Here is a 16,056-nt window from a genome sequence, read left to right as displayed (position 1 = left end):
TAAAATAATGGGGAGAAAGGTTGGACTGGGATTGTAACTCACTAGTAAAGTGGATTTCTTGTGTCCGCAGACACGCCCATAGGGGATATCTAGTTTCTTTAGGCATTTGAGTATATGGCTCCTGTATAACAGGGCCACAGTTAATGGGATACTAGTAGGGCCACATCTTGCTTGGAAAGCAAGAGTTTTACAAGAGGTGGGATTTAAGTTGGTCTTGTAGAAAGTGAAGCACAGAAACAGGAGGAGGGATGGGACTTAGAGAAAAGAGAAAATATTGCTGTGTATGGGTTGGACTTGCCTTGAGCAGTTTTCCCTGCTCCGCTCATCCCTCCAGCTGGAGTCAGGTTCCCTTCTACGCCTGACTGCATCTTGGGCCTAAGTCTGCCAGAGCACTTACCAGTATTCTACTGAGGGCTTCAGGTACTGGTTTACTTATCTTCCCTCCCATCTGACTGTGATCTCTGAGAGGAGAGGCTACAAGTCTACCTGGCATATAGTAGGTGTGTAATGCGTATTTATGGAATGTCAGATGGCAGGATGCTGTTTTGGTTACTTTTCTCATTGCTGAAACAGCATACCGAACACCCAGATTTAAAGGGAAGAAAGGGTTATTTCAGCTCACAGTTTGTAAAAGTTTCTGTCCATACCTGGCTTCAAGGCAGGGCGGCATGCTAGAAGGGCAATGCAAGGCCAAACAGTTCATGACAGAGCAGGGAAGGTGAAGGCAGCAGAAACAGCAGCAGCAACTAAGCCGGCCTTTATATTTCATCTAGGCCACCTGCCCTAAGGATGGGTAACACTCATACCCAGGGTCAGGCACCCTTTGCTCCAGCATCACATCATTCTAGCATCTCACACTTTAGGTGGAGCCAGCTCCAAAAAGCCCCACCTATGGCTACCTGAGGCTTTGTGGGGACGTCTAGTTGCAAGCTATTACAGATATTGAGTGTCTGCTTACACAGCTATGGGCACATGAGTTAGGGGAGACTAGAAGTGTGTCTGTGTAGTATGAGTCTGTGCTGCTCCCAGCAGGAGCCTGCATATGTTAGACTTTCAGAAAGCAACATGAACAAGTGAAAGAGCATGAGGTGTGGTGGGAGGTGCAGTTGGAAAGACAGTGTGGGAAGCTGGATGCCAGACCATCGTTACACAGCCTCATAGCCAGAGGAATCCTTTGCAAGTTTTAAAAAGTTTTGTTATAGTGGAAAATTTCAGGCAGATGAGTAAAAATAGACAGGCTAGTATTTTTTTTACCTGTCACTCAGCTTTAGTGATCAACTCAGTCTTGTTTTGTTTGTATACCACTCATGTTCTTTCCTTTTATTCTTTTCTCAAATCCCAGGTATTATATCATTATATCCCTTTGTCTATATATATTTTAATATTTATAAAAATCTAAAGATAAGTGGTTTTTTCGTTTTGTCTTGTTTCTGAGACAGTAGTGTATATTAACCTTGAACTCACTATGTATTCCAGGCTGACCTCAAACTCCCAGGGATCCTTTTGCTTCAGCCCCTGAAGTACTGAGATTATAAGTTTGTGCCACTACACTGGGCTTTTTGTTGTTGCTGTTATTGTTTTGAGACATTGTCTTGCTGTGTAGTCCAGGCTGGTCTGAAACTAAAAACAGTCCTCCTGCCTGTGCTTCATGAGTACTGGGTGCCTGTGTCCATGCCTGGCTGTCTTTTTTTTTTTTAAACAACAATAACAAAAAGCTATCCAAAGTATAATTTTATAGTCTACCTAAAAAATTATAGGAATTTCTTGACAAAATATCCAGTTGGCAGAGGTGATTTTTTTTTTTTTGCAGAGATAAGCCCCACATATAGGAGGTGCTGAGAGGTAGACGATGGATGGATGATGAAGATTAATAGAAAAGAAGAGATTCAAGGAATAACATGAGGCACACAGCAGGGTATCAAGGGAGAGCAAATAAGAGAAGGAAAGCAGGGGCTGGTTGGGCTTATTACTGAAGGCATTGTGTCTTCTGACCACAGTGTCTTTTATCAGACCCAGCAAAGACCCAGAACTCTTCCTGCCAGGTTCTCCCTGGAATGAATTATAGACTTTTTCCACTGGAAAAGAGAACAAGGAACATATGTTGCTGGGAGGGGTGTGAAGCTGGGGGTGAAGGGATCTTATTTTAATTTTCAATGAGTCATCATTCAGTGTGTACTGAGGAGCCTCTCTGCTCAGTCTGGAAGAAGGCAGCTGTCTTGGGCGGAGTCCCCCAATGTAAAGGTTGAGATTCTCAGCTAATCCTGCAACAGGAAGTAGGACAAAGAGACCTGAGACTTATGTCTTGTTCTATGCCCACTCCAATATTCCTGGGGGAAACACACTACATTTTCTCAAGGCTAGAAGGTAGAGCAGGAGGAGCCAGGCTTTTATAACATAACATCTGTTCATACAGCATCTTTTGTTTGTGTGCTTTGCTTCTGCTCCTTCTGCTCCATCAGATTCTGCTGTACATTAGTGTGTATTTTGTGGTATTGGAAATTGAGCCTAGAGCCTTCACACTAGATTATATCCCAGCCCTTCTTCTGCTTTTTATTTTAAGATGAAGTCTTACCAAACTGCTAAATTACCCAAGCTAGATTTGAACTTGTGATCCTCCTGCTTCAGCCTTCCAGAGTGCTAGAATTATAGATTTGTACCACTATACCTGGCTCAATTCTATTTATTACGAGAAGCATAATACTAGAGCAACACGAAACAGAGAGCAGTCTCACCTCTGTGCTAACTTAACAGGGGGGCAACAGGTGTTGCCAGCCAGCTTTTCTGCCTCTGTTAGATGAGGATAACCTGATTGTTGGGGCTAGTGTAAGAGTGAAGGACAGAGAGACAGAAATGCTCCAAAATAGTGGGATTGTTTTGTTCTTATCTGTGCTTGACCCTCAAGGTTCTGTGCTTGCCAAAAACATGCCCACAGTATAACACAGTGTATTGTCCATCTACAGACTTCATGTGAAGGATTTTCCTATACTTTTATCTTCTTGCTTCCATGTAGGCTGTGTTCTTCTTGCCCATCCTTTAAGGAACCTAGCACATGTGGCACTGGCTCTATGGAAGTTTGGCTGGCCCCTTTTAGGGCAGAATGCAGAGTGCCCCATGGTAGTTTCTTATGTGTATGTGTATACATTGTAGCTGGTCGTTTTGTATCAGTTTCCTCCCCCTGAGCCATTAGACAAGGAGACTCCCAGGGTAAGGACAGAGTCTTTCTTATGTCTGAATCTCTGATTCCTCCTATACAAGTATGTGTCAGTAAATGTGGATTGTTACATGCCGCACACAGCATATCTCCAAGGGAACTGAAGCTTCTTGTCACTGCTGTCCCAGTCCTGGCTCAATGTGACAGCCCTCAGGAAGTGCCAGAAAATGTCACAGTGTGCATTTGTGGATGTGGCTGAGAGGAAAACAAGCTGTTGTGTAGTGGAGAGAAACAGGCAAAAGGCGAGGTAGAGAGAGATGGACACATAGTCTGGTGTCAGTGAGCATGGGGAAGGATCGAGCATGTTTGCTAACTTTCATCTGTGAATTATACCTCAGAGAAACCAAGTCATTGGTATGAGGAACTTACAGTTTAAAATATTCTAGCTAGTAAATACAAAAGGAATGGTAGATTATCACTATGGATAGTCTTTAAGGAATTAATAGGTCTCTAAAAATTGTCAGTGGTAGCTAACACCACCACCAAGAACAGGAAGTCATGGCCTCTGGGTAGGAATACACAGCACTATTTGTCCAAACCACTAGGTTTAGCTTCTAGTTCTCAGAAAGTACAGCGCATAGAGGAACATGCTAAGCAATAAGGAACACAATACATCTAGACTGTGTACACTTGCAGGACAAAAGAGCTTCTTCAGTAGGTAAATTGCAAGGATAGGAGACATGAGAGGAATTTATGCTATAAAAGAAAAGTAAGAGATGTAACTTACTGCAACAAAAGGACCTTAATAGAATCTTGTTTTAGACAAATAAAATACAATTTTTTTCCCTTTGAGACATTTGAAGAGATATATGACAAAAATTTTTTAGAGCCAGGGATATAGTTCAGTGGCACAGCACCTGCCTAGCAAGCACAAGGTCCTGAATTCAATTCCTGGTACCAATAAATAAATAAATAAATAAATAAATAAATAAATAAATAAAATTCTGGTTATTTTAAAAAGTGTTTCTTTTAGAGATATTGCCATTTTTATGAATAAAATAATATGTGAGTTTTGTTTTAAAATACTTGATGTATGTGAGTAGGTAAAGGCTATAGATAACAGATTATCTGCAAGTATATAATTTTAGTGGCTTGATATGTAGGGTTTCTTATCTTACCCTCTTTATATACATGTTTGAGTTTTTCCATAATTAAAAAAAATTTAGGTGGCAGACATCTGTAATCCCAGTACTCAGAAGCCTGAGGCATAAGGATCACAAGTTTGAGGCAGTCTGGACAATAGTGAGTTTCTGTCTCAAAAATAAAAAAATGTAAGAGAATAACAGGTTCCTATAGTTAATCCCTGATATGAAATTGCTTCCTGATGGTTAACAAAAAATGTCAGAATTTGGTCTGGAAGTGTAGCTCAGTAGTAGAGTGCTTGCCTAGTATGCATGAAGACCTGGATTTAATCCCCAGGACTGCAAAATAAATAAAAATTAGAATTTAAGGTGAAAAAGATTGCAGGTCGGGTTCCCAAGGAAGAGCACTTTAAGTTTGTAGGATGTTTATTAAGTAGAGTCTTTGGACTTAGCACCTGTGAGAGAGTGGGTGGATACAGAATGAGCACAGGGAGAAGCAGAGCTGTGGCACTGGCTCACTGATGGCTCAGGGGGCCCCAGATGAGTGCTAGAGTTAGCACAGTCTTCACAAATGAGCCAGCTTATGCCTACATGCCAGGCCTTTATGTGCACACACCCTTGCTCATCATTGATTGGTTGTGGCATCCCAGGGAATGGATGTGAGCTTAGACAAGGCTTCTCTGCAACATCAGATGTCACTGAATGCATTAGCAGATGAACTGCTTGGGAAGTGCTCTCAACTATATTAAGGCCACAGACCACTGCTGAGGGATCTAGGTGGTGCCTCATGATGTCTGCCAGAGCAGTACAGTTGGTCTCTGTATCTGTGGGTGCTGCATTTATTAAATCAACCTACCACAGGTCAAAACATTACAGGGAGAGAAACTGCATCTGTGCTGAACTTGTACAGATTTTTTTTGTCATTCTCTAAATATGAATTAACACCTATTTACATAGCACTTACATTCTGTTGGTATTATGAGTACCTTAGAAATGGCTTAAAATGTATAGGAGAATATGTGTAAGTTTTATACTGTTGTGTATAAGAGATTTGATTATCTACACATTTTATTATTGATAGGGCGTCCAAGAACTAAAACTTTTCAGATATTAAGAGAGAACTCTGTATATTTTATAATAGTAATGAAGCACTGAGGATTATAATGAGTCTTCAGAAATTTACCAGATGAGAATACATTGATAGGGCTGGGGATTTAGCTCAGTGGCATAAGCGCGTGCCTGGCAAGCTCCAGGTTGTGACTTTGATACCCAGTACAAAAAAAAAAAAAAAAAAAAAGAATACACTGATACATTAAAACAATGTAGCTAAAATACTCCACAGTTAATTTTAGTGTGGAACACTTTTGAAAACTAAAGATGATGTTATACATTTATGTAGATGAGAACTGAGGTTCAATGAGATGACATAGGGAGATTGTATTTGTGTTGTGTTAAGGGATAATGTCTGTTGGATCTGTGTGTTTTAGGGATGTAAGTTGGAAAGAATAGCATAAATCCTTTCAAAATATATAAAATTACCATTTTCTGCTATTTAGGTTTTGTTGCAAGTTTTTTAGCGGTGTGGTATGGGAATTGAACTCAGGACTTTGTACTTGCCAGGCAGGCACTGTGCTGCTAAGCTGTATCCCTGGTCTTGTTTCATGTTAATGCAGCCCTAATTTTCAGAATGTGCTTTTTGAAAATTTTATTGGTACATTTTAGATATACATAGTGATAACATTGATCAGAAATTTGTACCTGTGCATGGTATATCTTACTGCTTCCACTCCCATTCGCTTCCCCTCCCTTTGATCCCTTAGAGCGTGGTTTTGCTTTATTTTTGTTGTTTGAAACAAACAGCACCACAGGCTGACCTTGAACTCATAATGTAGCCCAGGCTGCCTTTGAACTCAGGGCAACCCTTTTGCCTCAGCCTCCTGATTGCTGGGATTACAGGCATGTGTCACCATGCCTGGCTGTGCTTTTGTTTTAGATTTAAAAAAAAGAAAGAAAGAAAGAAAACTGAGAAAAAAATTACCCAGGGGCCTAAAAAATGGTATTCATGGTAGAGTCACTCAAACCATGTCATTTGCCCTTTTAAAGTAATATGTAGGCACCAAGTGCTGCCAGATTTACTTTTTAAATTTGGGTGTTTCTATTTTACTATGGCAGACTGGGGATTGTTCAGGATTATGAATGAAATTAAAGGTGTCATGTAGGGCCTGAGGCAGAATGAGGCAGAAATGTATGTGTTTCGAAGATGACAGAAACAGAGTTGTCTTCATTTTAGCTAACTTGGATCATTTACCAGGGAGCTCTGGGCAAGTAGCAGTCATGCCTTTTTTCCTTCTTTTAGGTGCCTAGGAGAACAGCAGGCAGCTGTGCATGGTGGAAAAACTTCTACGCAGTCAGCTGAGAGCAGCAGTGTTACCATGACTCCTACCTACATGGACAGCCCACGAAAGGTAAAGGGGCCCACTCCATTGGGAAGCTGCCATGTACTCCAAGATACCCCATGTGGATGATAGAAATAGAAGCTTTTCAGTTTAGGATTAATGTACTGAGGCTTTGAGTGAATTCTGCTTCTCACCCTTTTAAGGTTCTGTTACATCTTTATTGAGGGTAGTGTTTTGTTCACCATAATAAGGAAGTTAATTTATAGTTAAGTGCAGGTGTAAATCAGTCCAACCTGAGATCTGGCTTGAGTTTTGATACTGGCCTTCTAGTATCATTGTTAGCTTTCCCACGCAGGAGTAGGAAGCTACTGAAGCATTCCACAACAGGTCACTCACTCTTTGATAGCAGAAATCCTATTAGTTTTCCTAAATCCTTGAGAAATATAGTCAAAGAAGATCTTGGGGAGGGGTAGTACAAACAAAACCCTCTCACACTTTAGGCCTTTATGAAAATAGCAAGTACTACATAGATGGCAGAAAAGTCCATAGATCAGGCTTTTTGTGTCTTTTAAGATAGGTAGACTTGACTCTCAACTTTGTTTCCTGAGAAATTCAAAATCTAAGATTATTCTGTTGTGGTCTCATAGTGTGAGCTATATCTCTTATTTCGTCTCTATTACTGGGAGGTAAAAGAGACGTTAAGTAAATTTATTTTTCAAAATTGTAGCCAAATTATGTATCTGTTCTTACATTCATTTATTGCACTTGTGTCATAAAAATTTTCAAAAGCATGATTTTATTTGTGTGTGTGATGCTAGGGATTGAACCCAGGACCTTGCATATATGTAAATAAAGCACACACTCAGTATGTACAATGCCCTGCGTTTTATCCTTAGCACATCACACACATACACACACATGCTGTATAACTATTCATTTTATCATATGAATTTACATTCTTTTTGAAAAAAAGTCTCTCTAGATAGTTTAGGCTGTCCATGAACAAACTAGGCAGCCCAGGCTCAAACTCACAGCAATCCCCCTGCCTCAGGCTCCTGAGTGCTGGGATTACAGGTATGCACCAGAGAATCTGGCTGATTTCTGCTTTATAAAACAGATTGTGTGCTGTCATATAATTTTTTTATAATTGACAGTACATCACAATTATAAATAATATTATAATGAACTTCCTTTTTTAGTGGCAGGAATTCACCTCAGGGGCCTTTGTGTGAGTGTTCCATTCATTTTAATTTTTCTTTAATTTTTAAAATTTTTAATCTTATTTTGAGATAAGGTCTCCCAGTTTTCCTCATCTGGGCTTGAATTTGCAATCCTCCTATCTCAGCTGCCCAGAGTGCTGGGATTACAGGTGTTTGCCACCATACCCAGCTAATGAATTTGTTGTAATAATTAGTTGATCACATCTTTGATTATTTCCTTTGCCTAAATTACTAGAATTACATTTCTATAAGATGGAGGGATTAAAATCTGAGAAAATTTATAAACCAGGACTGCAGGCAGTTTGTAGACTCTGTAGACCAGAGGTCAACAAACCCAAATACATATTTCAGGCTTTGTGGTTCAAGAAGCAAAATAAAGCTCTTTATACATATTTCTGTAGCCATTTAAAATTGTAAAAATTGTTTTTCACTTACAGGCAATAAAAAACCAGGTGGCTGGACAGATCTGGCCTCCAAGCTATAGTTTGCTGACCTCTGCTCATTCTGTCGGCCTAGAAAATGTTTTTGCCTGTTTTCATTCATGTGTACATAAATCTCAACATCATTAGTACCCCTGCTGTGTATGTTCTGTCAGAGAAAGAACAAAAGATACCTAAGTCGCCAGTTGCTGCCCAATCATTTTTTTCCTTTTTTCAAACTTGTAAGTATTGTCTTTTAAGATTGGAAACATTGCCAAGATAAGAAAATAGTGAGATTACAGTCACAGACATGAAGGGTCGTACACACCAGAGACCAGATATGCTGTTTAGAACTTTTCTTCCAGATGAACACTGAAGTCCACATGCAGGAGCTGTCAAGATTGCTGGATGTTGACTCTCAATTTTAGGGAAGGCAAAATGCTCTGAGATGCCCTTTGACACACTCACAAGTTCTACTTTTCAAACTGAAGAAAAGATTTAGGAAATTAGGGAACTTGGTCAAGTGCCACTTCATAATTGCAGTGATAAGCATAAAAAGTAAAAAGATCTTAAGAAACAGAGCATCTATGGAATGATCTGCTGTGCCATTTTTGTTTCACATACATTGCCATGTGTGTCCCACGTGAATACAGTGGGGAAGGAAAGATGGGTTGAGGAAGCACCTCAAATGAGTGCTTTTTAACTTCTCAGCTTCTTGATGATTTCATTACATAGTGGAGGAAGAAATATGGGTTGCTTCTTTACCCTCTGCGTGCTCAGAAGATTAATCAAGAACTTTTCTTGCATGGAATCCTCTTCTCCTATCTGGCTGCCATGTTCAGTAATAGGCAGGCGAAACATTATGCTTCAGTGTCTCTCTCCCAGAGGCCTGCTGGTCATCCAGGCAGGTGAGAGACCAGGATTTGCCACTGCTTTCTTTTTTCCATCATCCTAACCAAGTAGCTCTCTGGCCTTTCTCTCTTTTTGCATAGGTCTGAATGCATTTCAGAGCTATGTGTAGGGCAAAAGCATGCAGGCCATGCTTTCAGAAAACACAAGGCAGCTTGAACACCCTTCTGACCCAGGCACTTTCTCCCATGCATTTGGGATATTCTGCCTGGGAAGATGTAAGTTCCTGCTCATGCTTTGCATTTGGATGTTGTCCTGGGTGGATCTCTCTCTCTCTCTCTCTCTTTCTTATTTTTTTTTTTAACTTTCCTTCCATTTCCCTCATGTGCCCTTGTTTCTGCTTCCCTTGTTTTTATTTTTATTTTTTGTTTTTCACCCACCTCTGCTTCCCCTGATGATTAACCACGGGTACCCACTCCATTTCTTTGCTACCTTGCACCTGCACCTGCCGCTGCGGCTGTCCTGCTGTTGCTGCTTCCTCCTCCTCTGACTTCAGGACGGGGCCTTCTTTATGGAGTTTGTCCGCAGCCCACGCACAGCATCATCTGCCTTCTTTACTCAGGTTAGTTAAACTCCAGGGCTCAGCAGCTCATGCATGCCTGTCCATTGGCAGAAGCCACAAACTGGCCTTCTGTTCAGTTCTGAGCAGATGGAATTGGGCTGAATCTGAGTCTGAACAGCAGCTTAAATTGAATTTGGTCTCCAAAGTGTACATTCCCTTCTTTGGTGTTCTCAGTGGTACAGGAAAATGGAGATTCATGTAAGAGGACAAATGATTACACTAGCATTAAGAGTTTTTCATTGCTGCATGTCTGGTTCACATGGTTGCCATGGATTCTTACCATACTGCAGCATCTTCTAAGCAATGTGATATATGTATCGTTAAGGACTGAACATTTATTTTTCTCCTCCAAGTACAAAAGATAAATTTATAGCAGTGTGACAGGAAGTGGTGAAAAAAAAGAGCTAACATTTATAAATAGGTATGTGCTACATCATAGGCTAGTGGTGCCTTGCCCTAGACTGCTTGCCTATCCTCTAGGCTTCCTTATCTCATTTGACAAATAAAGGGTTTGGACCAGATCTTCAAGGACCTTCCAGATCTTAAAATTCTTTACTTATTATATACTAAGCATATGCATTATCTTTAATCTCACGGTACAAACTATGAATCAAGTAAAACTGTTATCTCATTTTTACAAATGGAAAAATTGAAAGATGACGAAGTTGCTTAATTCAGTATAGGTTAGAGCTGAGATTTAAATTCAGAATCCACAGGCTTGACTCAAGATCTGCTCTGTAATTAGAGTTAGTAATTACTGTTTTAACAAGTTCTTGGTGAAAAGAAACAGGGTTTCCTGACTTTTCTTGAGGATGCTAAGTAGTATGCGAAATTGGCTGTTACAGAAAACTGGTTACAGAGTTTTGAATGGGTGAATAGGGTTTATGCAGAGCGGGGCAGGCTAAGAAGGATGACACTTAGGACATTCAAGGGCAAAAAATAAGGCATTTTTATTTAGTAGAAGTCAGAAAACCAACATTTATTGATTACCCACTTGGCTAGTGCTTCCCTAACATAATATTTGCAACAAATCTGTAAGGTACAAGCATTATCACCTCATTTTCCAGAGGCAACTTGAGACATAAATAAACCAGCGTACTAAAAAAGACAACTATTAGTGAGTGGCTGAGCCCTTATACTGTAATGGTAGGGTAAGATTTTAGCACTGAAATTTTGCCTTTCTTAGGAAACCAAAAGTTGCTGTGCCTGTTCATTCAGGTTTGTAGATGCCTGTACCTGACTCTTCTCAGTGAACTGCATGTTCCTAGGCAGATCACTGAGTTTTAATCTAAACATCTCTGTCTCTCAGAGGGGGAGGCACACTATTTTTGGTTTGAAATAGATTTAGGTTAATCCCTTTAGCTTTTTACTTTCTAACAGGAGATGCTTATGAGCAGTTTTGGGCTTAGATTAGAATTTCATATAAGAAAAAATCAAAGAGCTGGAAGAGATTTGTTTAATGAATCCACAGCTCCATATGATAGAATTTGCCTATAGAACAAAAGTGAATGAGTACCAGCAACAGGGAATAACAAACAGAGATCATACTTTAGGCACATAAACAAAATATGATTTAGAGGGTAACTCCTTAACTACACACTACTAAAATAGAGTCATGTAAATTTGTGGGAACATACCTCAGGTTAAGCCGGTAGAACAATCCTCAAGATATAGTACATAAGAACCCTACTGCCCTCACAGGCAGGGCATATGAGGCATTCTTATTTGTGTGTAAGAGCTGAGTCTAGTTCCCCTCAGTTAACTTGCTCAAATTCAATTTATAGTGTGGCAACTGTTTCTAAGCCTTACTGGTTGTAGCCAGATAATTATCAGTTACCATTGGTAATTAGTCACTGCCTTTGCTATACTTCTCAGGGTATTTTGGGTTCCTAAAAAACCTGTGTGGTCCTTTTCCTCACCCCCAAATCATTGAGCCTGCTGTAAGGGGATAATGGTTCTTTTATAACCAGAGATGATTTTTTTCCCCCAAGAGACATTTGATAACATCTAGCCACACTTGGTGATGGAAGTATTAGTTGCATTTAGTTATAGGAGGCAAGGATGATGCTCAGCATCCTGCAGTGCACAAAATAGTCCCCCACAACAAAGATTTATATGATGCCAAGTGACAATAGTGCTTGACCAAGATATCTTACTTTAGAAAGATTAATCTTTGCATCTTCTAACAAAATATTTGATAACACAAGACTCCATTTTGGAAGCAGTATCTAAGAACCACAAGTTAAAAGAGCCATATACTAGCTGGGTGTAGTGGTACACACCTATAATCCCAATACTTGGGAAGCTGAGGCAGGAGGATTGCTGCAAGTTCAAGGCCAACCTGGGCTACAAAATGAGTTCAAAGCCAGCCTGAACTGCATAGCAAGAACTTGTCTCAAAAAAAGATCAAAAAAAAAAAAAAAAGCCATATACTTTTCCAAAAGTTCTCTGGAAGGATTAGTAATTCTCTCCAAATATATGTTGTAGAATGCAACCTTTGATGGAAGCTTCAGGGATTCTAGGTGAACAAGGCATAGTGCTGTTCTCCAGGGCCCTTAAAGCAAAGGAAACAGATATAACACTATTACATGAGGCAAAACCTGGCAGCTTCCAAGAAAGATTTATAGAGGTCTAATTCTTAGGTACTAGGGTTGAGTGAATCAAGCATTTTACTAAGGGAGTGGCATTTGAAATGGCTGTTCAAGACCAAGGATTTTCAAGCATTTGCCTGGCAAGTGTGAGGTTGTGATTTCAATCCCCATACAAAAAAAAAATTTCTTTTGTTTGTTTTTTGGTAATGGGAATCAAACTCATGACCTTGTGCTTGTCAAGCAGGCACTGTGCCGCTGAACTATATCCCCAGCCCCCAATCAAGGATTTTTAAGCCGGCGGTTGTGGGGAAAGGAATCTCATGGTTTACAAGCAGGATCTGATTTGGCTGTAAATGTAGGTGAATGGTAGGTGATGTGGTGAGACCACAGAGACACAGATTTCAGAGTAACAAAGTAATGGGCTTGGGACTATTCTTTAGGCAGATGCAAATCAAGGTAGCTCACAGAGTTTTTAGGGGAGAGGCTGCAGTAGTAGGGCCAGTCAGGAGACTGTTCCAGCTCTCCCTGGTTGGAGAAAGGTGGGCATGACTTAGAGATACAGGTCAGTCTATGGAGGGGAGGTCACTAGGCCTGTCTTTGAATACAAAGCTGAAATAAGTATCTGTCAGATGTCTGTCAGATTTGAACCTGGGCAATTAGAAGGCTAACTATTCACTGAGATACAGGAAAGAATGAAGTGGAAAATAGTGAGTTGTGGCAGATTAGGGTACCCATAATGATGTTTACCCATTTGTCTATAAAAGTATTTACTCTGTCCTGCCTGCCTCATAAGAAATGATGCTGTTTCTATGGGAAATTTTCTTTAGTGTAAATCTTGTGAGTCATGTAATGAAACAGTTTTTTTTGGTCCTGCAGATTTTTTTCTCCTGAGGATTTATTATTTACAATTACCTCCCATCTGCCTTATTTGGGAGGGTGGGCATCCCCAGTTGTCCCCAGAAAACAGTGCCTGCAGAACTAGTATGGTCTCTAGATTCCTTTAGCTCTTTTACCTAGGACCACTGGGGACTGGAAATGAGCATGGAAAGAACTCTATATGTAAGTAGTGTTCAAGACAGGGGGATATTGGTTTTATTTACTTATATAAGTGCTTGTTGATTGAATAAAATAGATCAGCTTATTTACTGTATTGGTTAGTTCTGGATCTAGATATGAATTTTTAAATCTTCTACAGGTGTCTGTGGACCAAACAGTTGCTCCAGTGTTGGATAGCACCAGTTTGGGGGTAAGCGCAGGCCAATCTGTGGACAGAGGCAACAGTCAGGCTTTTGGGAACTCCCAGAACATAGAACAGGCCTTCCCTTCCACAAACTCCAGTGACAACAGGTGAGATTCAAAATGACTAAATTTATGCTCTAACCTTAACGGCTGCTGAGATTGGAAATTCAAAACTATGAGCCAAGTTTTGATTCTGCCACAAATCACCTACAAGACCCTGGGTCATTCAGTCCTTCCTTACAATTAGATGGTGTGGCTAATGATTGGTGTCCTGTTTTCCTCACACTAGTAGCTAATAGGTTCCCTCAGAGACATAGGAAAGTGTCAGACACTGTCTGGACAAAGTGTCAGGCCTCAGAAAAGGGGCCCTACGCCGCATCTGTTCTAGTCACCATGGTACCCACAGCACAGTGCCTTGTGCAAGAGAGTGCACAGTCAGTAGGGAAATGAACAGTGAATGAATGGGTCACTCACCGTGGCCAACCACGGCAGTTGTTTTCCCATTCCTGAGTATCGGGGTAAAAGAAGCTGCCTGTACCTCATTTGCTTGAGAAAGTACCCTTGCTTTTCTGGAAAACTTAAACATTTTAATCAACAGATATATCTTTATTTGCTGAGGTCAATTCAAAGTTCTTTTTTAATTTCCTTTCTGTGTCTGCTTTATAATAATTCTGCCAAGTCTGTTCTTACTGCTTCACTGTACCAACTAAGCAGTCCTTTGACTAAATGATAGAAACTTGACTTGTACACTGTTGTCCCCGAGAGCAAAAGCTTGCTGTAAATTCTATGCTGGCTTTACTTCTTCTCATGCACCGCAGCATGTTCATTTTGGACAGTAAAGGCAGTGATCAGCTCAGTCTTAGATGTCTCACTTGTGTTTCCTCCTAGGCCCAAATTCCCTGTCAACCCTGGATGGCTCTTTGGTTATGGCCGTAGAGGAGATTGGAGGGGCTGCTCTGTGTGTGAGAAGGGACTACATCTTTGTGCTTCCTCATTGGTTATAAGTGCAGAGCAACAGGATTTTTTTCTGCTTTTGGAAGATAAAAGGAACCAGGAATATAGTGTTTAGGCTGGAGATTAGAAGAACAAAAATGACATGGCAGGTAGAATCAGGACCAAAGGCTGGAAGTTAAAGAGAGCAGATTGCATTTCATAAGAAACTTACTAGCAGTGGATACTGCTGCATGGAATGGCCTGCATTTGAATTCTCTGAATTCTCCTTTGGCAGTTTTCATGCAGGGAAGACAGCTGCTTGTCCAGACTCACACTGAGCAGAGACTCAGGGTTAGAAGTAGTTCATGTCAAAGGTCCTTAAAGGATCTTCTAACCCCTGTGTTTTGAAATGCTGCAGTGAGTCCTGAACACTCCAAGTAAGCAGAACGGTGTGGAAAGGAGGCAAAAAAGAAGTTTAAGAAGCTTGAGAAAGCTTCTGAGAAACCCCCAGAATTGGCCCAATTTGGTGTGGTGAGTGGCCACTAAGCTGCTGAGTATTAAGCATGTTTTAAGAGACAGTCATACTGTCAAAGGAGAACTTGCCTAGCAGGTAATAGATCTGGGCTTTGGAATATGGCTGATCTGGATTCAAATCCAGACTAAGATACTTCCCAGCTTACACCAGTTCCTTTAACCAATCTGAGGTGTTATGCTTGTGTGTTTTGGTGGTATTGGGGATTGAACTCACGACTTTGCACTTGCCAGGCAGGCATTTACACCACTGAGCTAAATCCCCAGCCCGCCAATCTGAGTTTTATAGAGTCCAAGTTACTGTTAATATGTTTAGTTTTACTTGCATTTGGGGCTTCATGTATTATCAATCCTGTACTCAGCATTATGCTTCACAACTACCCTGGAAGACTAGAATAGCATCATCTGTTTTTCACATGAGAAAACTAAGGCCAAGAAAAGCCAGAGGTGCTACAGTTAGTGATGATACTGGAATTCTATTCCCCAGGCTCTATTTTTATCCTCCCTCCGTTTTCCCCCTGTCTCCTTTCCTTTTTCTTTCTTTCTCACATATATTTTGGAAGTAGGGAACCCCCAGGATATAGATGTCCCAAATTTGCTCAAGTGCCTTCAGTATCAATAGTATCTATTGTATCCTGGTTTCAATCTCCGTAAAACAGAGTGTGTTTCTAATTTTGTGCTTTTGACCCTGTGTGTGCCTTCTTGCTTTGTTACACTCTGTGTTACAGCTCTCAGCAGCAGGCAGCAAGTTCCTTGACATCCTCCTCCACCCTGGTAGAGATCCTAGAAGCCATGAAGCACCCCTCGTAAGTGACTTATCACATGTATGGTGCAGGGACAGAGGTTTGGGAGGTTTCAGGAGGTTTATGCCATGGTAATGGTCAGGAAGTGTGGTTAGGTGGGTTCCTACCAGTCTCTACTGCTCACCAGCTATGAGATGGGACTATAGGCAAGTTACTTAAC

The 16,056-nt window shown here is 40.7% G+C and overlaps 1 protein-coding gene across 15 annotated transcripts in view; it reads left to right on the top strand.

The window, feature by feature from the left end:
* Depdc5 (DEP domain containing 5, GATOR1 subcomplex subunit) overlaps positions 1 to 16,056 on the top strand; it is a 120,299-nt gene that overhangs the window by 81,530 nt on the left and 22,713 nt on the right. For 10 of the 15 annotated variants that reach the window (XM_063225897.1, XM_063225895.1, XM_063225893.1 and 7 more), the window contains 4 exons: positions 6,650 to 6,758; positions 9,734 to 9,799; positions 13,586 to 13,737; positions 15,822 to 15,899. In XM_063225897.1, the coding sequence (XP_063081967.1) occupies positions 6,650 to 6,758; positions 9,734 to 9,799; positions 13,586 to 13,737; positions 15,822 to 15,899 (405 nt within the window). The remainder of the gene's footprint in view (positions 1 to 6,649; positions 6,759 to 9,733; positions 9,800 to 13,585; positions 13,738 to 15,821; positions 15,900 to 16,056) is intronic. The other 5 variants (XM_063225906.1, XM_063225902.1, XM_063225900.1 and 2 more) reach the window with 1 other exon arrangement.

Source organism: Cavia porcellus, unplaced genomic scaffold (assembly GCF_034190915.1).
Source record: "Cavia porcellus strain 051 isolate PalLab524CR breed Dunkin Hartley unplaced genomic scaffold, mCavPor4.1 scaffold_16, whole genome shotgun sequence".
Taxonomy (NCBI): domain Eukaryota; kingdom Metazoa; phylum Chordata; class Mammalia; order Rodentia; family Caviidae; genus Cavia; species Cavia porcellus.
This window is presented reverse-complemented; position numbering and strand designations above follow the sequence as displayed.